The 21,780-nt window shown below is 59.7% G+C and overlaps 2 protein-coding genes across 8 annotated transcripts; one reads left to right on the forward strand and one right to left on the reverse strand.

Moving 5' to 3' along the window:
• The first annotated feature begins 597 nt into the window (after positions 1-597).
• LOC100684931 (inactive serine/threonine-protein kinase TEX14-like) lies at positions 598-8,137 on the forward strand. 7 transcript variants are annotated; one of them, XM_038529260.1, is made up of 16 exons: positions 1,228-1,369; positions 1,709-1,942; positions 4,048-4,162; positions 4,528-4,693; positions 4,773-4,927; positions 5,008-5,068; positions 5,145-5,269; positions 5,455-5,547; positions 5,879-6,214; positions 6,299-6,456; positions 6,534-6,727; positions 6,812-6,884; positions 6,969-7,057; positions 7,145-7,318; positions 7,797-7,846; positions 7,939-8,137. In XM_038529260.1, exons 4-16 carry the CDS (start codon positions 4,589-4,591, stop codon positions 8,033-8,035), a joined length of 1,710 nt encoding a protein of 569 aa, XP_038385188.1. In that variant the 5' UTR covers positions 1,228-1,369; positions 1,709-1,942; positions 4,048-4,162; positions 4,528-4,588; the 3' UTR covers positions 8,036-8,137. The 7 variants fall into 7 exon arrangements, with proteins under 7 accessions (XP_038385187.1, XP_038385189.1, XP_038385184.1 ...); XM_038529255.1 differs by lacking the exon at positions 1,709-1,942 and having other exon boundaries at positions 605-1,369; XM_038529258.1 differs by lacking the exons at positions 1,709-1,942; positions 5,879-6,214 and having other exon boundaries at positions 607-1,369.
• A 53-nt stretch (positions 8,138-8,190) lies between these two features.
• On the reverse strand, positions 8,191-21,526 carry ARHGAP33 (Rho GTPase activating protein 33). The gene is given in 23 exon segments (XM_038529254.1): positions 8,191-9,352; positions 9,354-9,800; positions 9,802-9,845; positions 9,938-10,612; positions 11,729-11,803; positions 11,894-12,039; positions 12,124-12,277; positions 12,916-13,061; positions 14,553-14,660; positions 14,745-14,827; positions 14,907-15,051; positions 16,460-16,562; positions 16,644-16,796; positions 16,922-16,981; positions 17,064-17,130; positions 17,214-17,291; positions 17,379-17,501; positions 18,037-18,129; positions 18,556-18,693; positions 18,798-18,878; positions 19,246-19,330; positions 19,410-19,507; positions 21,391-21,526. Coding segments are annotated over 23 exon segments (3,885 nt in total). The 5' UTR covers positions 21,397-21,526; the 3' UTR covers positions 8,191-8,575.
• Between the last annotated feature and the right edge of the window lie 254 nt (positions 21,527-21,780).

Consider the following 21,780-nt stretch of genomic DNA (forward strand, 5'->3'; position numbering starts at 1 on the left):
GGGCTGTATCAACCGGAGGGGGGCTGGTGGGGAGGACCAGCTGGAGGCTGAGAGGCTGGATGGGAGGGAGGCAGAGGGCGAGGCCCAGGGCTCTGGCTGGAAGAGGGGGGACCCTGAGATGGGGATGGGGGAGGAAATGTAATTTGGGGGAGATGCTCCTAGTGTGGGAGCTGGTGGATGGGAGGGTCCCAGGGGACTTCCAGGGGGAGCTGTCCAGGACACTGCGGGGCCCCAGGCTCAGGGCAGAGAGACGAGGCTGGCGCAGGGAAAGAAGGGACAGTCGGGGGGCGGGGGGGGTGTGAGAAGCGTGGGAAGAAGACCGCGGAGGACAGGGAGGGCCCAGCACCTCGAGCCCCCGGAAGGCGGAAGAGGCGTTCCAGGTGCAGCAGAGCCCACAGCTCTGGGGGGGGGGCATCGCCTCGGGTTCTCTCGCACCGCCTCGGGGCTGGGGGGCGCCTCTCAGAGGAAGCGGCTACTGCAAGCGCAGACGTGGCAAGCAGCCACTGGTGCGCATGCGCCTCTGATGCCCGAGCGGGAGTGCCTGGGTCACGTGGCAGGCACGTGGTGAGTGCTGCGGGAGCCCAACGGTAGGTGCGCAGACCCCGGGCTGGGGCCTAGGCCCCTGACCCTCCTGGAGCTTACGGCCCTCCGGCTAGACCCCGCCCCCAGGCCGCTGCCCCCCAGCCTGAGACCCCCTCCTACCCCCACCTCTAGGCCGCAGACCCCACCCCGCACCCGACGCTTCCCTGAACCTCAGTCCGAGTCCCCAACCCTGAGACCCTCCCCCAGCCTGCAGAGCCTGCCTCAGGGCCTTTGCACCAGCCCCAGCCCTCGGACTAGGACTATCCTCCTCCCTAACACTGCCCCGCCCAGCCTGGAGACCCCCGTCCTCTCCGTCCCAACCCTCAGGCCCTTCTTCCGCCAGACTCCTTCCCTGAACCCCTAGACTCCTTTCCTCCTTATCCCTGGAGCCCTTACAGCTCCTCCGCGCAGACCGAATGCCCAGAATGCCGCCCTCAGACTCCCTGAACCAGGGCCTGGCCCCAGGCCCGCCGCTCTCCCAGACCCCACCCCTTTCCTCATCCGACACCTAACAGCAAAGCAGACCCCTCCCGAGGCCCCTGCCTTCTCCCGCGGCCCTCCATGGTCCCCAGAGGTCCTGCCTTCGCTGTCTCCTGCCCGCATGAGACCCCGGAGGTGATCCCGGCCCGGGAGCTGACCGTCCGGAGCCCACAGATGCCCTCCGTGCGCTCCCACTTCCCGGTGGAGCTGGGCTCTGTTAGGGATCCAGAAGCCCAGGTGGGACGACTGCACCGCCTGGCTGTGGCCGGGGGCCCGGGCTGGGGCCTGGCCCGGCTCCTGCGGAGAGGTGAGGGTTCGCGGCTGGGCCGCGTGGGGGGCCAGGCCAAGAGGCAGCGTGGCTCAGAGGTCAGACGTTGTGCGCCAGCCGGTGCGCGCCAGCCTCTGTCGTCTATGCTGGGGATTTAGGGATGACCTTCGGGTCATTGGGAGCGAAGTCTATCATGAGAATTTAAGAGAGTGAGGAGGATGAAGTAGATTCACGGAAAGGGTGGCTTTGGGGATGGGGTGCTACTTGGGCCCCACAGTAAAAGAGCCGTGGAGGGTGGGGGAAGCACTTCAGAAAAGTGGAATAGCCACTGTAAAGGGCTTGAAGTCAGAACAAGCTTTTTTTTTTTTTTTTTTTAAGATTTTACTTATTTATAAGAGACACACAGAGAGAGGCAGAGAGACACAACACAAGCAGGCTCCCTGCGAGGAGCCCGACTTGGGACTCGATCCTCGGTCTCCAGGATCACACCCCGAGCTGAAGGTGGCGCTAAACCGCTGAGCCACCCCGGGCGACCCTAGAACAAACTTTAAGCAGCAGCAGGGAGACTCTGGGAGAGGGCTGAAGCTCAGAGGCGCAAGCAACAGGCAGGAGGTGTGTGAATTCTGTGAGGTTTTGCCCCGTGTGTGATGGGAAGCCATTGGAGTTGTGGGCAGGAAATTAACATCTAATTTACAATTTCCATTTTTCATTGATTTTTGCAAGTCGACTGGGGTTCTGGCCACTTCCTGAACTTAATTAATAGTTGTGATTTTTTATTCTTTGACATTTTTTATTACCTAAAGATGGTGACAATTTGATCTCAGCCCTTTAAACTCTAATTCTTTTTTTTTTTTTTCCCTCGTGTAAAGTGTTGGCCAGAACTCCCAAACCTTGTTGTCCATGGACATCTCTTTCCTTGTTCTTGATATCAAAGAGAATTAATCTGTACTTCTGCATTAAGTATCATGGGTGCTCTTCGGGTTTTGGTATGTAATTGTTACGAAGGGAGGGAGTTCCCATCTACTCATAGTTTTTTGAGGTATTTGCTCCCCTCAATCATAAGTAAGTATTGAATTTTATTTTTATTTATTTAATTTACTGATTCATTACTTACATATACCACCCAGTGCTCATCATAACTACTGCCCCCCAGTTAGCCCACCCCCCCACCCATCTCCCTCCATTAGCCCTCGGTTTGCTCTCTATCCTTGAGAGTCTCTAATGGAAGTTCGGGATTTTATCAGGTGCTTTTTCTGTATCTACTGAGCTGAATGTGATTTTTATTTATTTTTATATTTTTAAAAATATTTATTTATTTATTTATTTATGATAGATATATATATATATATAGAGAGAGAGAGAGAGGCAGAGACACAGGAGGAGAGAGAGAAGCAGGCTCCACGCCAGGAGCCCGATGCGGGACTCAATCTTGGGACTCCAGGATCGCACCCTGGGCCAAAGGCAGGCGCTAAACCGCTGAGCCACCCAGGGATCTCCTGATTTTTATTTTTTGATCCATGGATGTGTTTTCCTACATTGATTGATTTTCTTATGTTGAATCATCCTTGATTTCTGGGAATAAATCAGTTGGATAATCCCTTTTACTTTCTTTACAGGTTTAGTGTATACGGTCAAACATGAAATTGAAATATAAGTTCATTTTTGGTTCTGGAAACTTAACTGGTTTTGGAATTAGGGTCATACTAGCCTCATAAAAGGAGACTTGCCCCCCCTCTTTATTTTTGGAACAACTTGTATAAGATTATGTATACAAAAAATGAAATGATTACCATTGTAATGATTATATCACGCAGTGATTTGTGTTTTAAGAAGACCCTTCTGCAGGGCAAGACAAATACAGAAAACCAGTTAGCATGCCATGGCAAAAGACCGTGGGCTTCCAAGTAAAAAAGAATGCAGTAAATGTGATATTCAGATGTTCCTAAAGGACCTCATTTGGAGGGATTTTATGACAGAGACTGTCATAAAGCTGGGTTGGGCCAAGCGCATGATTGATTTTTGCCATATCTGCCTAGGACATAGGAGTGCAAGGACAGAGACACCAAGCATTTGCCCTCGGTAGGGATGTGGGCGAGGGCCTACAGGAAGAACTGGGATGACAGGTGCAGGGGGGAGGGGTTGGGGGAGGACCTGAGCAGAATGATCCCAGGAAGGGATTGGCATAGGTGAGGTGGAGAGAAAGTTGCTACTTGGATTCAGTTCTTAGAAGCAGCATTCAAAAATAACCGTGAGAGATTTCCTGATAAAATCCAAAGATTTTGATTTTCTTGAAGAACTAGGTGCTGGCTGCACGGGGCCTGTACACGTATACTGAATGCACACACGGAGCACCTGGACTGTGCCCGAGGCTCCTGTAGGCCGGGGTCCCTGAGGAGTTCACTTGCCCCCAGCCCCTGGGTACCTTTGTGTGATTTTGACACTTCTGGTATGGCAGATGGGTGTCGGCTTGGCAAGTGGATGTCACCTCTCGTTGCAGCTCTATGGACCTATTAACAGCAAGCACTGTGTTGAGACAGATTCTGAGCAGAGTCCCTGACGGTTGGAGGGTGGGGGTTCCAGAACATACAGATAGAACCTGGAGTTGAGGGTCACCCAGGCATCGAGGGACTGCGGGGACTGGGAATTGGCAGAGGTGTGGCATAGCAGCCCCAGGACCTCTGCCTCTGGAGACAGTCCTAAGCCCTGCTGCCCCTCAGTCGTCCAGGTGGATGGTGAGAACTCTGCTGGGCAGACCGGGCTCTTCCTTTCGGCGCTGCTGGGCCGCAGCTCTGCCGTGCAGCTCTTGCTGTCCTTTGGCGCCAACCCCAACCAGTGAGTGGACCGACGGCGGTGCCCCCGCGCTCCCAGGGGTCTGAGTCTGAGCCTGAGAGAGCCAGGGCTTTCTTCCCCAGTGGGGGACCTCATGACACCCTTCCGCCCCCAGTGAGCTCCCCTTTGTTCTCTAGATTAACCCCTTGTCCTCCAGTGACTGTTCCCGTTCCCCTGGCACCTCCTGTGCTCACCAGACACCCTCACCAAAGACCCCACCGTGTCCCCAGGTGACCCCTCCTGTTCCAGTGATCACTTCCTGTGCTCACTCTGACTCCTCTCATGCCTCCATGCTCCCTGTCCTGCCACCTCTTGTCCCCATCCCGCCCCTCTCCTAATCCATCTCTGTCCTCCCTGTTCCGCTGCAGTCGCTGCCTCGATGGCAGCACCCCTGTGCACGCGGGCGCCTTCTCGGGCCGCAGCCTGGTGATGCTGCACCTGCTGCAGGCAGGGGGTGACCTGCGTCTACATGACCAGCAGGGCCGCACGCCTCGGGACTGGGCAGAGCAGGGTGGTGCGAAGGAGAGCCGGAAGGTGCGCGGTGGCCCAGGGCAGGTGGGGGCGTATGGAGCCGGCACCCCCACCTGCTTCAGTGCACAGGTCCCCCACCCAGGTGCTGGAACTGCTAGAGCTATGTCGAGCCCATGTATCTGCGCTCGTGCACGGCAGCCAGCTGGTGGCCAGTGCATCCCTGGGCCCGTGGCACGCTGGCTCTGGACGCAGCCCGCGTGGCTCCCTGTCCTTGCTGTGGCGGGCGCGCGTGGACAGGTAACTACCCGCATCCTGGAGCCCACTCACCCGTACCCCCAGGCGCCCAGGACTTAGCCCTGGACCTCCCTTTGCCCCAGGGTACCGAGGCCGGTGCAGATCAGAAGATGCCCCCAAATCCCAGCCTTGGGGTTTGGCCAGGTAAGCGGGAGAGGTTGGGGGAGCAGGGAACCCCCCTGTCCGTTTTGTGCCTCATAGCCCGGCTCCCCATCCCCAGCTGAGCAGCCTATGGCCACTGGGGCTGGCAACAGGCATACCCCTCGCGGACCCCAAGGAGCTGCTGCCAGCCCAGGGCGAGCCCGACCGCACCTATGAGAGCAGCTCCCACACCCTCATGGCCAAGTGAGAGAGGGCCCCCTCCCAACCCCCACCCCCCCACCCCCCACCCCCACCCCACCCCCGACCTAGCTGTCCAGCAGAGTTCTGGGAGGTGTCCAGCTCCCCTCCTCCCCTCGCAAGGAAGACACCCCCCCCCCCGCCCCACCCCATCTCAGACCCATGCTCTTCCCCCCCCCCCCATTCTCTAGCCTCCTGTGGAGGGGCCACCCCGTGACAGCTCGGCAGCTGAAGGCCCCGGGAACTCAGCCCGACGTGCTGTTGGCTGACCTTGAGCACTGCAGGTACAGGGGAACCCCCCTGCCCCCCAGCCTTGCCGCAGGCGGGCCCAGCCCCACAGAGCAGTCTCCTGCCTGCCCTCCAGACAACGGAAAGCCTGGAGCGTGGCAGTGGCCCCGTTACCGTCTTCCCGGTGCGCCAGCTCCCGGAGTGGCCCCCCGCCCCCCCGCTGTACAGTGGTTCGGTCCCGTGTGCTGTGGGCCCCAGCCCAGGGAGAGGGGGCACAGGGCGGCAGGACCTGGGCGCTGGCCCCGTGAGCCAGGCCTCAGTCTCTCCTCGTCTGGGGGCTGGTGCAGATGGGGCCTCCCTGTGAGCGGCCCGCTCTCCTCCCGCCAGCGCCCTGCACCACCCCAACCTGTTGCTGCTGATGGCGCTGAGCCCCTCGGCGGACCTGTCGGGGCTGTGCTTGCTCTTCGAACCCGTGTGGCTGGGCTCCCTGCACGTGGTGCTGCACCCACGGGGGCCGAGCCAGGGGCGGCCGTGCGCCGTGCCGGGCCTGCTGCCTGGCCACCTGCTGCTGCAGGTGCTGGAGGCCCTGCTGTTCCTGCAGGCGCGCTGGCGGGCCCATGGCGGCCTCAGCTCCCACGCTGTGCAGCTGGTACGGCCGGGCCTGGCCAAGGTGGGCGGCCTAGAGCATGGGCGCCCCCTGCACCGGCGCTGGCTGCAGCCCGGGTGAGTGCCTGCCTCGCCCGCCGGCCCCTCATCCGTGGGGCGGCCCCCCTCCCGGCTCACCAGGCCCCTCGGCCTCCTCCGCAGGCCACAGCAGGGCTACTCTCGGGAAGGCCCAGGCCCGGGGCTGCCCCCGCCTCCCGAACTGTACCCGTGGCTGCCACTTGAGCTCATCTGCGGTGACACGCCTGCGGCCACCTCGGATCTCTACAGCTTTTGCATCCTGGCCCAGGAGGTCTTCACTGGTCAGTGAGTGATCCTACCCCCTGCCCCACTGAGCCAGCCCCTACTGTTTGGGTCCCCCAATCGTGCTTCCTCACAGGAGAGCTGCCCTGGGCTGGGAGAGAGGGGCCTGAGGTGAAGGCTAAGTTGGAGGCAGGTGAGAGCCCGACCCTGGACCCCCTGGTGCCGGCCCCCTACCAGGCCCTGGTTCAGGCTGGGCTGGGCCTAGGGCCCGCTGACCGCTGGGGCAGCCTGCAGAACACTCGATACCTGCTGCGGGAGGCCATGGCCCAGGTACAGGACAGGTTGGCAGGGGTGGGTGGTAGCCATGGAACCTTAGGCAGGCCTCACGTTGCACACTCAGCCTCCTCTCCGCAGGACTCAGCTCCTGGGGTGAGCTCTCTGATGCACGGGACCACACAGTGCCCTGTGTCTCAGGGTTTCCTCCCAGGTTAGAGGGCACGGAGTGGGCGGTAGCGGGTGCTGAGCTCAGCTCTGCTCTCCCCACTCCAACCAACTGGTCTGTGCCCCCCAGAGACCCTGTACTGTGAGGTGGCTCCCAGAGCCAAGACCACACCCAAGCCTGTGTCCCCTGTGATGTCCCTAGGCCCCTCCCCATGCCAGGTAGGAGCCAGAGCAGGGCTATGGAGGACCAAGGGAGCTGTGGGGCACCTGGGCAACCTATGCCAGCTCCTGCCATTATCTCCGCAGGCCCTGAAGACTCCTGAGGTCACAGGCCACTGCAGAGTCCAGAGGGCCACTGTCTGGGACTCAGGCAGCAGCTTGACTCTAGGCAGTGGCCCAAGTCCCTGTCCCATCCTCTACCCAGGCTCCAGCCCCACAGCCAGGGTCAGCCTGCACCGCTGCCTGGAGCCCAGCTCAACAGTATGAATACCCCAGGGCCCTGCACAGCCATCCCTTTGTTAATCTGGGACCCCTCCCCCCAGCTGTCACCAATACCAACTTCCCTGGCTGCCTCTCCTTTGACTAGGGACCCCCAGGACTCCCTAACTGTCCTCTCACTGACCTGTGCCCCCTGACCAACCCGACTTCCCCCAGGGCCCTGCCCTTGCACTCCAGCCTTCAGGACTCAGCCTCCCTGCTAGGGACCCAGGGCTCTGTGGAGCAGTGTGAGAGGAACTCAGCCAAGACCCCAGCCCTGCAGGGGCTACAGTGGCACACACACAGGGCTGCCCTGCTGCCCCCGCTGCCCTGTGAGCCCATCCCCCGCCTGCCCACCCACACCCTGGAGGCTGCTGGCAGGGAAGGCCACAAGGGTGGGTGAAGCAGAAGACCCCGAGCCCATCCCCTGTCCTGAGCTCCATGGCTATTGGGTGGCAGCACCGGCCTTTTTCCCCTGCAGGCCCCCAGTCCTGAGCTGATCACAGGAGGTCTCTTCTCCAGCCTGCAGAAGTAAGAAATGGGCCCTGCTGGGGGCCCCCTCCCGGGCCCATTCCTCATCCCTAAGGTCACCACGGCTCCACCCGTATCCCACTACTCCCCAGGATGGACCTGCTGGAGGAGATCTTAGCAGAGCTGCAAGGTGGATACCAACTTGGAGACAAGCCCAGCCTCAACCCTGCTCTTGACACAGATTCTTAGAGTGCCCATGACTGCCTCTCTGCAGATACCACCCCCCTCAGAGCCTCCCAGGAGTGACTTCCCATTCAGCACTTGCTGAAATGATAAAGTGAAAAAGCAACCCATCTGTCTCGGCCTCTTTGTTCAGGGTCTGGCCCCAGCGTGACACTAGCAGCCATGTTTTCACTGTTTTTATTCATTAATTTTGTCAGATGGTTTAGTGGGGTATGGGGGGGTGGATGGACAGGAGCTGTTCCCCAACCCCCTGTGCACAGGTCAGGACAAGCTGGGGGCTCCTGGAGGGGGAGGGAAGACCGTGTCAGCCTAGCCCTCAGACTTGTGCGAGAGCCCCCAGAATGGGAGGATGGTGGGGGGATGGGTGTGCCCTTCGGCCCAGGGTAGGGAAGCTATAACAGGTTAGGGACCCACATCAGAAACAAGTTACAAAGTTAGAAATCTGGGGTAGGGGTCAGGAGCTCAAGAAAGTACAAAACAAGGGATTGACTGGGCCAAGATAAGTGAGAGGGAAGGGAAGGGAGGAAGATCTCTCCCAGCTGTGGCTCAGCAGTAGCTCCGGGTCTGACCCTCAGAGTGGAGGGACCAGCTGGGAGTGGGGTAGGGGGGTGGGGGACCAGCCCCCTCCCTTCCTTGCCCCCCATTCCTGTACAAGGACCCTCGGTGGTGCTCACCCCCCCTCCCATAGGCTGGTGGGGCTGCCCTATACAGCAGGAGAGGCTCTGGAGGGCCCCAGGGTGCAGGCACCCTGTGAGGAGTGTGGGGGCCCCAGGGTGCCCGCTGTTTCTGGGGTAGGCGGGGGGCTGGGGGTCCAGGATCTGAACGGCTACGGGGGTGGGCAGGAGGGGAGGAGGAGCTGGAAGAGGCAGGTGAGGGACCCCTGGGCCCCAGAGCTAGGTTGACATAGAGGGGCTCAGGCCGGGTGGGGCGCCTGGCAGGATGCTGAGGGGCTGAGTAGCCAAGGTGGTCGTGGGGAAAGCAGGAGGGGGGCGGTGGGTAGCTGAGCAGGAAGTCGGGGGACCTGTGGAGTGGTGGTGACTGGCCAAGCAGACCATATGAGGCATTGAGCCGATCTGGGGGCATAGAGCGAAAGGGACTCCAGGACCTAGTGGGGCCAGAGTAGGGGGTTCCCTCACCCGCCTCGATTTCGTAGTACAGGTTCTCTCCCCTGTCAAGTGGTGTAGGGGGACCTAAGGGGCTCCTCCAGACTGGGGCTGGGGAGCTGGGTTGGAAGGATGGGGAACCCAGGGGGTACAAGCCTGGTTTGGGGACCCCAAGGAAGGGTGGCAGGCACTCCCGAGGGGCTGAAGAGAAGAACCCCGGGAGTAGGAGCCTGTGAGGGGACAGAACAGGGGAGCTGAGCTGCCATCTCTGGCTCGTGCCCACGCCCCCTACACCCCCCTCTCCCAAGCTGGGCACTGACCTGGGCAGGGCCTCTGAGTCCCCTCCTTGAGGTCCCTGGGGGCCGCTGGTTTCTCACCAGGCTCCCATCGCTTTGTTGCCTTGGTAGGGAGGGTGGGGGTCCAGGAACCCAGGCACCTGGGTGGGCTAGGGAATTGGGGGCTGGCCCAACCCCTGAGGTCCCTGGGGGCTCACCGCCCACCTCCAGTGACAGTGAGCGGTGGAAAGGGGAGTGGGGAGCAGAAGGGGTGCTCCCATGCTCCTGTTGGCTCTGTCTCTGGGCCACCTGCTGAGCCCGCTCAGCCAGGGCCAGGGCCATGAGGCGTGCTGGGTTCTTGGGGGGTGGGGGTGGGGCCCCCCCAGGGCGCAGGAAGGGACAGGGGTGGGGGCAGCAGCGGTGAATCCATGCCAGGACCTACCCAGAAAGGAATGACGACAAGAGTCAGCCAGGTTCTGGGTGCAGCTTCAGGGTCTCTATGGGTGTGGGGTAGGCTGAGCAGGACTCACCGTGCTGGCCTTGGGCTCCCCGGGGAACAGGCAGTGCCAGCTTGCTGCAGATCTCCTGTTGGCAGGTGTCACTCAGCTGGGCCTCGGCTCCACGCAGCAGCAAGGGGATGAGATGGGGCCGCAGGCCTGGGCTGGGGCTGAGGGCTGGTGCTGGGGTGACTGAGGCAGGCGTTCCCCCAGCCCCTAGCAGCTCCAGGACAGCAGGTGGCACTGATACAGCCAGGGGCTCTGAGATGTCCAGGGCAGTGGGCGAGGCAGGGCTGGTGGTCCCACGGGGTGAGAGGGCCTGGGGGGTCACTCTGGGTGGGAAGGCAGAGGCAGGGGCAGGGGGTGCTGGGCTGGCAGGAGGTGCCGGATCCCCCGGTGTGGGGCTGCTGCAGCGAAAGGTAAGGGGATCGAAGTCGAGCCCCCGGAGCCCCTCCAGGCAGCGGGGTGGGCTGAAGTCCAGCTCGTCACCATCATCCAGCCAGGCTGAGGTTCGATGTGAGGGGGAACCAGAGAGTGCCCCTAGACCAGCTGCCGAGGATCCAGAGGAGGAGGACTCAGAAGAGGAGGAGGACTCGGAGGAGGATGAGGATGAGGACAGGCTCTCGCAGGAGCCAGCAGGTGCCGGGCCCACAGGGAAAGCATCACTGCTGGAGTGCGGTCGCCGTAGCCTGTGCAGCCTCTGGAGGCCTGGAAGCGGGGGGACAGTAGGGTGTCAGGGGCCAGAACTATATATACCCATACGTCAATAATAGGGGACATAACCCAGTAAGTTAGGTTGGGGAAGTGACACAGAGAGACGCTTGCCCGGATAGGGTCACAGTGGCTGCAAATCCAGGGAGAGCTGTTAGCTGTTCAGACTCGCAGTGATAAAGGAAATAAACTGGCAAGGCCATGATGAGAACCTTCTACACCCCAAGGCAAGCCTGCTGTCTGACAACTGCACGGCTGGCGAGCACGAGACCAGTGGGATCTCACGGGCTCTCCCTACTGGGAGTGCAGAGTGGGGCGACTATTTTTGGAAAAAGATTGGGCCTTGGCACGTACAGTTGAACATGCATGCCCTACGGCGTGCACCTCCGCTCCGGGGTACGGGTAACCCTCTCTCAAGGGCACGGGTGTGGCAGGGATTGCTCGCCAGAGCTCCCCAGCCCACTGGGAGTAGGATGGACGGGCAACTCTGGATGGGACAGCCACAGCTGGATACCAGAGAGCAGCCAAGAGGAACGAGCCTGAGCCACACTCAGCCTTGTGGGTGGCAGTGAGTGAACAGTCAGATTCACATCCAGCCCCTCACCCCCTTTCTTAGGATAGGAGTCCTAAGGAACTTAAGAACTAAGGAACTTTAGGAATTTAAAGTTTCCAAAGCACTAGGACTGTGCCCTGTGCTATTTCCCCATATGCCTGCAGGTGATAAAACCTTAGAGCAAGGGGATGCGGACCGTCAGACCTAGAGGGCGCCTCTGCTGGAGAGGCAGCAGATGGGAAAGGGGGGAGCTTGCAGGTAAGGGCTGAGGCTCTTGCAGTTCTGGCCAGTGGGTTCATGGCTGTTCATTTTATTATTTAGATTTTTTTTTTTAAAGGAATGAATAAAAGCCTGACAGGATCCTGCCTGGGCCAATGATCACAGTACCTCATGAACCAAGAGTGATGCTTTATCCAACTCACTGCACTTAATGTCCAGATTTGGAACAACAACAACAAAAACTCGAACCCCCTGAATTTGAAGTACATTTAGAGGCCACCTCAGGGCCCCCGGTCCTCCCAGCTCCACCTGGGCACAGGCATGAGCCACCCTGCACTCACCAGCCCCGCTGGCCTGCGATGACAGAGACTCCTCACTTTTGGCAGATCTCAGGGTGACTGTGTCTGGTCGGCCGCCTGCTAGAAGAGAGGGGGATGGTCATGGGGCATTCCAGAGTGCCTCCCGCCACCTCCACCACCCCCACCACCCCCACCACGGCCTCTGACCTGAAGGCTGCGGTGGAGCACGGGTGCCCCCCAGCCAGGGTAGAGGCTTCTTTCGGGGGATGCTGGGGCCCCGGCCCAGTGCAAAGAAGGTCTTCCAACTGCTTCCCCCTGGCTTTCGCTGCTTCTCTCCTCTCTCCCCTTTCCTCCTGGGGTTTGTGGGAGACACAGGAGGCAGTCTGAGGATCTGGGGCCTCCAGGCTGGCCCTGTGCTCCCCTGGCATCCCACTCACCTTTCCACAGGTGAAGCTGGGGCCTTGGGAGTTGTGGGCTCGGTGGGAGTCCCCAGCCGGCCCTGGGTGCGAGCCTGGGCTTCCTCCAGCGTCAGCAGGCGAGTGGAGGGGCCGCTGCCCGCAAGGGACTTGGGCCTGGGGAGGAGGCAACGGCCTAGGGAGTTGGGAAAGGGGATAGGTGTCAGCTCAGGGGGGCCGTTCAGGGCCACAGGCAAAGCCAAGCGCTACAGCCCAAGCCCCGGCCCGCAGCGTGCCCACCCGGGCTGGCAAGGCAGGGGGCCAGGGCGGATCAGGCGGGAATGGGCGGGCAGCAGGCAGGTGAGGAGGAGGAGTGAGGCGGAACGAGCTGATGAGGAGGCAGCTCCCGGCAGCCAGCGAGGGCAGCGGCTCTGGCTTCAGTTACCTCGGGCCAGAGGGCCCTCCGACGTGCTGAATCCTGATTGGGCTGGGGTCCGGGGTAGGGCGGGGAGTCTGGGTGGGGCCGGGGTGGGGTCAAGTCTGGGGACCTCCCACCTCCTCCCCGGTGGACCCCTGGCCCCAAGAGCCCCCAGGAGCTACAAGGGGTGAAGGAAGAACGATGTCCGGGCCAAGAAGTGGGGATCCTGAGCGTAGGAGCTGAAATGAGAAGGGGGGGGAGGGGAGGGAGAGGCCGGGGCGGGGTCCTCAAGGAGCCAGGAGGGAGGTCCAGCTTCAGTGGGGTAGGGATAGGGTGGGGAGCCCACCTGCCCTCCCACTGCAGCCCTAACAATGAGGGGGCAGTAGCCAGGACATCAGGCGGCAGGATGGGCATACCTGCAGGGTCGAGGCCAGCAGAGGTGAAGGTGTCACTGAACAGGACATCCACGTGGGTGAGCAGGAATTCCACTACCACGGACTGCACCCGGACTTCCCTGAAGGCTGCTGCCCCACCCAGCCCCACAGACTCCAGTTCCATGGACCTGGGTGAGGAGGAGGAGGGAAGCCAGATGCTCTGAGCCCCAGCTGGTGGGTTCCCACTAGGCAAGATGGGGAGCCAATGAAGAAATGACTGTCGTCCTACACCTCTGACCTCATCAAAGTAATCACATCCAGAGTTGGGTTCTCAACCTTTCCCCCAACCCCGTCTTCCCTCCCTGCCTTCCCCATCTCAGCCAATGCTCAGGCCAAACACCTCCGGGGGTGTTGCTCCTGACTCCTCTTTCCTTTACCCCTATATCCAATCTCTCGGCAATCCCTGTCTGCTCCACCCACCTATCCTGAACCTAAACTCTTCTCCCCCACTGTCCCCACCCTGGCCCAGCCTCCATCCTCCCACTCCCAAACATCTCAGCAGTTCCTCCTTGGGCTCCCAGTCTGTCCTGCCCCCGGGAGGCTGCTCCCCTGCACAGGGAGCCTGTGATGCCAGGTCAGAATCCTCCTGGCTCAGAGCCCTCCCCTGGCTGCACCTCTTTCCTAGTAAAAGTCCAAGTCTACACTGTGCCCCGCAACCCCTAAGTCACTCCTCTGTCTGGTCCCGTTATCTCTGACGTCATCATCTCCTCCCCCTCAACCCCTCACTCACTTGCTCACTGACCTCTCTCCTGGTCCTCCGGCACAGTGGGCAGCCTTCCAGCCCCCAGACATTTGCTCCTCCCCAGATATCCACATGGGTCCCTCCCTCACCTCCTGCAGGTCTTGACTCAGATGTTACCTTCTCAATGGACTCTTCTCCACCCGCTTTATTTAAAATTGTAAGTTTCCTTCTCTTTCTCCCCACCCTTGTCCTAGAAGTTCTTATATCCACCATCTCATGTATCACTTATTTTACTTAGGACAGAGAGCTTTCCTGTCTTGGTCACTATCAAATTCTCTGGGGCTCAAACTGCTACTGGCCATAGGAAGACTTTCCCTGAAGCCTTCCCTGCCACTCTAAAAATGTCAAAATGCCATCACCCTGTGCATCTCCCTTTCCTGCTCTGTAATCTTTCTCCTTGGTAGTCATCACGATCATCACATTCTCTATTTTCCTTGTTCAGAGTCCATCCCTCCCGTGCAAATGTGAGCCCAGGAGCAGAGGATCTTGCTCCACTACTGTGTCCCGGTGCTGAGAACAGGAGCTGGCACCCAGGAAGGAGGTCCTTAAGAAATATGTCAGGGCAGCCCAGGTGGCTCAGCGGTTTGGCGCCACCTTTGGTCCAGGGCGAGATCCTGGAGACCCAGGATTGAGTCCCACATCAGGGTCCCTAGATGGAGCCTGCTTCTCCCTCTGCCTGTGTCTCTGCCTCTCTCTCTCTCTGTGTACCTCTAATAAATAAATAAAATCTTAAAAAAAAAAAAAAGAAATATGTGTCAAATGAAATGAGTAAGAGAACAAAGATTGGGTAGGTGCTAGGTGGGAAGTGTGGGGGCAGACCTGGGGCCCAGTTTGTGGAAGGAAGCTGAGGGGGCAGGCTGGTGAGCTGCCAACTTACCGTAGCAGGTTGGGTGCCCAGACGATGGCCAGGTTGCGAGCATGCATGCTGGTGTTGGCACTGTGTCTCGCCATGCGGGCCAAGTGCCTCAGCAGGTACTCCAGGGTCCTGGGGGTGGGAGTGGAGGATGACACCTGAGCCTCAACTCCCTTGGGACCCCATCACAGGCCTTCCCTGCCCCTTCTGGTTTACCTGTAGTGAGGCGGGGGCAGCTGTTGGATGACATCGTGGACACGCACCAGGCGTTCCTCCTCCCCAGGCACTGACATGGCTTCCTGAGATTATGCACAGACCTGGTGAGGGCTGGGCCAACACATCCCAGCACCCTCCAACCTCGGCAGCTCCCTTACTCACACTGAACTTCCCATAGAGCTGATATGTGAGCAAGGGATTGGGCAGCTCCCGGAAGTAGAGCTTGCAGAGGGAGGACACACTGTGGATGTCCTGCAGGAAGGCAGGGCCAGACAGTTCCGGGATCCTCTCACTGTCAAACTCGTGCCTGAGGCCACCAGGTCAAGGAGAAGAAAGATTCAGGTCAGAGCTGACCCAGCTGGCCATGTTCTTCCCCCACCTTCCAAAGTGTCCACACATGGATGTAACCCTGTGCTGGGCTCTGCAGAGGCAGAACCTGACTGAACCCCCCAACAACTGTGTGCCCCAATGAGCATGCCCCATTTTACAGGGGAGAACACTGAGGCTCAGGTGGGAGATGCTCCTGCTCGTGGCTACCAAGGCCATCTGAACACTGAGCGTGACCACGCATCCTCCTTCCACGAAGCTGTTCTTCTCCTGGCTTCAAGAGGTCCCTGGAAGATGTGGCTAAAATCCCAACAACCCCTGCTCGCAGTTCTCTGGTGGTGTCCCACTGCTCTTGGGTAAACGGCTTCTCATGTGACTTCGTGCATTGTCTCTCAGATCCCCAGGCTCCACACTGTCACCTCACTCCCCCTGTCAGCCCCAGTGCTCACGTCTCACTGTTTCCCACTGGAGGCTGTTCTTCATGCTACTCCTCCTCGGCTCAGAACCCTCCTGTGGTTACTGCCTTACTCCATGTAAAGGCAAATCCTAACTGTTGTCCAAAAGGCCTTGTATACTCTGCCACCATTTACTTCTGGGCCATGAACTCCTGCTGCTTTCCCCTTGCTCTAACTGTTCCCAGCATGGTGAATGCCCATCCCAGGAAGTCCACACAGCTGGCTCCCTCGCCTCCTCCAGAGCAAGCTCTCCCCCAGGTGGCCTCCTCTGTCCACCGAATTTAAAACTGCAATTTCTGGGCAGCCCAGGTGGCTCAGTGGTTTAGCGCCGCCTTCAGCCCAGGGCCTGATCCTGGAGACCCAGGATCAAGTCCCATGTCGGGCTCCCTGCATGGAGCCTGCTTCTCCCTCTGCTTGTGTCTCTGCCTTTCTCTCTCTCTCTCTTTCTCTCTGTCTCTCATGAATAAATAAGTAAAATCTTTAAAAAAAAATAAATAAAACAATAAATAAAACTGCAATTTCCCTCCCCAACTTATTATGATCCTTCGTACCCCATTCTCTTGTTCTCCGTAGCACTTGTCACCTACTTGTACACTTCCTCATTTCCTTGTTAGTCTCTCTGTCTAGCATGTGAGCCCCAAGAGGGCAGGAATCTTTGTCTCCTGTGCCTAGTGCTTGGCATGTGGCAGGTACTCAATGAAGGCTGATCTCTCTGCTCCCAATGATTATTCTGCTCTTCTTGCCTTTCAGGCCTCTGCTTGGGTGTCACTTCCTCAAGAAAGCCCTCCTTGCCCTCAGCCCCAGTCCTACTGCACCCTAAGCTCTCCTAACGCCCTGATACCTCTGTGTCCCCAGCACAAGGCACAGGGCCTGGACTAGAGATGATGCCCAGAAAGTGTTTGTGGAAGGAAGGGCTTGGTGGAGGGCCCTCACCGTAGCCTCTGGATGTTGGATGACACTCCTGAGAGCCGGTAGATTCCATCCACCACCCCATGGGCCTCAATAAACTCAGAGCAGCAGCGAAGTACCTGGGGCACTGGGAGAAAGCAGGGGCTCAGGTCTGGGCAGGTTGCACGAGTGGGAGGAGTGGCCTGGGCAGGTAGACGTGGGGCCTCACCATCCTGGCCTGAATTGCTGAGGTGCTCCCCAAGATCACAGCCGAACACCCTCTGCCGCAGGATGCCCCGCTGCCGCAGCCGCTGCCGAGAAGGGCGGGAGCGCATGAAGGTTCGCAGGAGGCCGGCCAGCTTCCCACGTGGCCGGGGCACAGCTGTGGGGGTAAAGGCAGGCCATAGAGGGTCAGTGCAGCCGCTGGTCTCATGGCAGGGGTGGGGTGGGGGGGTGGGAGGGGTGAGGGAGTTGGGGGTCAGGGGCCTGGCCTCTTGTTCCCATTACCTGAGGTCAGAGAGGAGACACCTTGGGGTGTTGGGACACCGCAGGGGGGACCATCAGCATCTGTGGGGCAAACAATGGGTGAAAAGAATGGATGACAGGCAAGGATACAGGGAGGCCTCCTCATTTTGCCCCTGGCACTTACCCCCCTTTAGTCCTGGACCAGGCCGCTCTGTGAACAGTTCCACACACTCACTGGGGAAGAAACCAACCTGTGGAGGGTTTGGGGTCCGTGAGTGGGCCGCCCTAACTGGTGCAGTGCCCTGCCCCACCTGTCTACCCAAGCCAGACTCACCTGGAAGCCCCGTTTGCCCCGCCACCAGCTCCGATCCTCCGTGGGTGGCATGTCAATCACTGAGACAATGTCGCCCACCTGGGAGCCAGAAGGTAATTGGAGGGAGGGTCAGAAGGGACAGGAGCGTGGGCAGCCCAGCCGGAGTCTGCTTCCCCACAGCCTCACCTCGAAGGACAGCTCGTCTGGTGCCTGGGCCGTGTACCGTTTTATTACGTGCGCAGCAGCCACCGCAGGGATGTTCAGGGAGGCTTCCTCACTGAGGAGCAGTCGGCGGCCATGGTTGTCCAGCTGAGATGCGGAGAGGCCAAAAGAAGGACATAATAAAGGCAGAGAAGATTCCTTCATGCCTAGTGGAGGCCACTACCTGTCCCCTATCTAAGAGCCTGTCAGTCACTTATTGGTCAAACACCGAAATCCTTGCCCAACAAAGCCCCTCCTTCCCTCTCACATCCCAGGACGCCCCTGCACCCTCATCCTCCACAGCAGACACCGCACATTTGCTATCTGAAAACCTACTGGTCCGAGCCACTGTTGGCCAGGTGTTCTAGGAGTTACAGTCACATCTATTTCTAACCGATATATCTTCAAATTCTCACATCCCCATAGTCCAGAGCCTGCTAACACACACACACACACACACACACACACACACACACACACACTCATTCTCCCTCACAGCCATGTGCCCACACAGACACCGAAATACCAGTGCCTCCTCCACTCTGGCTCGTTTCTTTCCTGTGCCCACACACACTCAGACTCTGTGAGTTCTCGCTCCTCAGACATCCCTCTCTCACTTCCAACTCCCAGCCCCCCTTTCCACCTCCATCCAGGTGAGCACAGGTCCACAGTTGAGGTTACTGTCCACCAGGCCTGACAGGGTCTCCAGGTATTGCAGCAGCAGTGGTACCAGCATCTGAGGGCAGGATATCAGGGTGGGCTTTTGTGAGGGGACCTTGAGAGAGTTCGCTGCCCTCCTATCTTGCCCTAGCTCACCTCTGGGCAGGGCTGAAATTCAGCCTGAATGCATGGGTGCTGTTCCACTGGTAAGACTGAAATATTTTCGTGTCAGTCAGTGGACAGGCTCTGACAAGCTCCTGTGTGCCCCCACTGGTCTGGGCCATGCTGACTCTCCCACCAAATCCCCTGGAATTCCTCATGATCCTAAAACTGAAAGGAGACTCCCTGCTGCAGTTTCATTCTGGACCTCTCCATTCTGATTGGTTGGAACTTGGGCCATACCAGTGTTTAAATGTTTAACTCTGTTCTCCTGACGGCTTCACACATTGCTCATGAGGACACAGCCTAGCTGAGGCGGGAGCTGAGACAACAAGCAGTTTACCTGGGCCGCCCTGGCACCCTCTGGAGGTGGGGGAAGCTCTGGGAGGCAGGAGAACCTTCTGTCAAATATGCATCGGTGTAGGTGGGCATCCAGAGAACGGAAGTCATCATAACTTCGGAGGACTGGCCAGGAACGGCCCTGTGGGGGCAGGAGGGACAGAAAGGAGCAGTAGTCCCATTGCACTGAGCTGAGAACCACGAGGAGCAGTCTGTCAGGCTAGATGAGAGGAGGGGTGGCCTCACCTGACAGGTCACCTGCACCCCAAACACCAGCTCATTCTCTCCAGAGAAGCTGGGCCCTTCACGCTCTGGAGACAGCAGGAGCTGTAGAGGGAAACAAAGGTCCAGGTAAGGGCCTCACGCTTGTCCCAGTCCTGACTTTTCCAGGTTGGCACTACCTAGAGAGGGGTCTGTGTCCCCTGCCTGAGCTTCCCTAAGGGCAGGGCCTGGCAATGTCTCAAGGTACAGGGTCCCCGCACAGAGCATACACCTAACAAAAAGTTAAGTGACTGAATAAAGAAACGAATGAAAGAAGGAACAGTTCTCCCCTTCCATCCTGCAACTCCTGCCACTGACTGCTCAGATTGGGGGAACAGCTATTGCTGAGATAGGCTTCAGGGGTACCGTGGCTGATACTGCTTCAGGGTTGGGTAAGAGCTCACCCTCCCACCTGGGTGCAAAGCCCTCATACCTGAATATGGCCAAAGTCAACATTCTCATAGTGGAAATGGGCACAGTCGGCCAGCCGGGGGAAGGGACCTCGAGGAGCCGAGAGCCTGGGGGACAGGTGACACATCACTGGTGGCTCCTGTGGTTGGCCCCCCTCCTAAGCTGAGCCTCACCCTCACCTCTCACCTTTTCCCAGGCTTCCCCTTCACACTGGGCCCCCCAGTGTGGGGCAAGGGCTGCACTGAGCCCTCCCCTGGGCCATCCAGGCTGTCAGTGCTGCGAGCCTGCAGAGCAGAAAGAAGAATCAGAGGCCTCCAGAGATGGGAACAGAGAGACAACGGCAGCATTGTTATCTGTGAGCCCTGGGCCCGGAGGCCCGAATTGCTCCACAGGCTGCCCTAAGCGTGGAGCAGAAGGGTAGGTCAGGGGGAGGTGAAGGCAACTAACGGTAGGCCTGCTTCTTTGTGTGTGGTCTGGGGTGGGGGGCTGGAAGAGCAGAGACCGAAGGCGAGGCAGGGAGAGCATATGCTGGTACCATCTCTCCCTGCTTCAAGTCCTCCCTTCGCCCCTGCAGAGTATAGTCTCCCCTACGTGCCTCTCCACACCTTTTATTGATGTTTGGACAATCACAGCTTCCATCTTATCAATCTTCCTTCCAACCTCTCCCCTCCTGCTAGCTTCTTCACAGCAAGCGCCAGGATAATTTTCATGCCACACATATCTGCCTCTGCCTCTCCACAGATCACAGACCTTCAATGGCTCCCCGTTATCTTCAAGATAAAGTCTGAATTCTCAGGTCTGTTTACCTCTCCAGCCCCATCTTACCCCCATGGCCTCTACTCTCGGAGCTCTCAAACTTCTAAGAGTCCAACAAAAGCACCATCTTCTCATTTCCTCCCAGGCCTTTGCAAAGTTTGTTCCCTCTTCCCCATCCTTTCAGTAGGTTCACTCCTCCCCATCCCTCAGGGCTCATCTCTCTCATTCTCTCCTCTGGGAAGTTCTCCGGGACCCAGGCTGTGCCAGCCTCCTCTGCTAGACTCCTCTATCCCCTGAGGTTCTCCCATCCCAGCCCTGAGCACTCTGAGATATCACTGGTGACAAGGGCATCTCCCCCACTGGATTGTGACTTCCCCAGGATCAGGGACCCAGCACAGAGCTGGGCACAGAACTGATGCTCCCCCCAGGTAAGGTAATGCCTGATTCCTCTCTGGGTCCCCATGCCCAGTCTCACAGCAGGAGCCGAGGAAAATCTGATGAGTAAATTAGTCAGCTGCCAGATAGGGATTTCCCAGGCTGGGCTCTCGCCTCTCCCTCCTTCATTTCCCTGCGACCCCAGGTTCATCCTTGGGTCTCACCCTCGGTTCTGTCCCTCTCCAGCCCATGAAGCTCCCCAAGGCAGGATGGGATGTGAATCTCTTTGCGCCTGGAACATGGGGTCTGCCAGGAGGTATCAAGGAGTGTCTGTTAAATGAGCGAATCAGGGAATGAATGGATGAATGAGCAGGAGCAGCATGGTAGGAGAGGGAGACGGTGGGGAGGGAGGGTGAGGACAGGAAGACGGAGAAGGACCCAAGGATCCAGCGAGAGGTACGCTGCTGGCTTGGGGTTGGGGTGCAGTGAGGAGAGGGGAGATGCTGGGGAGGCTGAGGTTCAGGCTGATGGGGGTGCTGGGGAGGGCTGATGGAGAGGGAGCAGAACGGAGTGAGAACGCGGGAGAAGAAAAGGGTCAGGCTGAGGATGGAGCCGGGTGGGGGTGGGGCTGGAGGCAGGAGGGGGAGGGGGCGGGCAGGGGAGGGGTGGAGGCTGGGAATAGAGGCTGAGGGTGGCTGTGGGATGGGGGCTGAAGAAGGACCCGGGAAGCTTCGGCAGGCCCCTGGGGGGGCCACTTGGGGGCGCGGGTCCTTCCGGACTAGCCCATCCCCCCAGCCTGGGTCCTCGGCCACTGTCAGCTCCACCCAGGGCGCGGCGAGGGATGTGCACTGAGGGGGCGGGGCCGGGGCGAGGGCTCGGGCCGAGACCAGGCCGGGGGCCCGAGAGGGACCTCGAGAGGGGTGAGGGGCGGCGCGGGCCGCGGGCTCGGGCGGGGCCGGGGGCGGGGCGCGCGGGGCGGGGCCGCGCGCGGACAGACTGACACGCGGACCGACTGACGGCCGCGTGGGCCCCTCACCACCATGGTAGCGTAGCCTCCTCAGGCGCCGGCCGCGCTCGACCCCTCGCTCGTCGTCCTCGTCGCCGCCGCCGCCGCCATGGCGACACAAAGGGGAGGGCGCGAGCCGCGCGCGGGCGGCTGCAGGCCCCGCCCCTAACGGCCGCCCGTGGCTCCGGCGCGCGCCCCACGGAGGCGGGGGCAGCGGGACGCGGCGCCGCTTCCCATTGGCTCCGCCCTCGGCCTTGGGCGACGCCCCGCCCACCCGGGCGGTTTTCATTGGCTGCGGCGGCGGTCCCATCGCTGGCTCGGTCTCTTCGGTCCCGCCCCGCGAAGTTTGACAGCGCCGCGCCCAGGACTGCTCTTCATTGGCTGTCATTGCCCTCCCGAGACACACCCCTAGGCTCTTTA

Source organism: Canis lupus, chromosome 1, assembly GCF_011100685.1.
Source record: "Canis lupus familiaris isolate Mischka breed German Shepherd chromosome 1, alternate assembly UU_Cfam_GSD_1.0, whole genome shotgun sequence".
Lineage (NCBI taxonomy): Eukaryota > Metazoa > Chordata > Mammalia > Carnivora > Canidae > Canis > Canis lupus.

Coding starts and splice junctions, on each gene's coding strand:
- LOC100684931 (XM_038529255.1), top strand. CDS start 1,144: ATGGTCCCCAGAGGTCCTGCCTTCGCTGTCTCCTGCCCGCATGAGACC. Junction 4,928..5,007: donor TGGCGGGCGCGCGTGGACAG/GTAACTACCCGC, acceptor CCTTTGCCCCAG/GGTACCGAGGCCGGTGCAGA. Junction 5,548..5,878: donor GCTGACCTTGAGCACTGCAG/GTACAGGGGAAC, acceptor TCCTCCCGCCAG/CGCCCTGCACCACCCCAACC.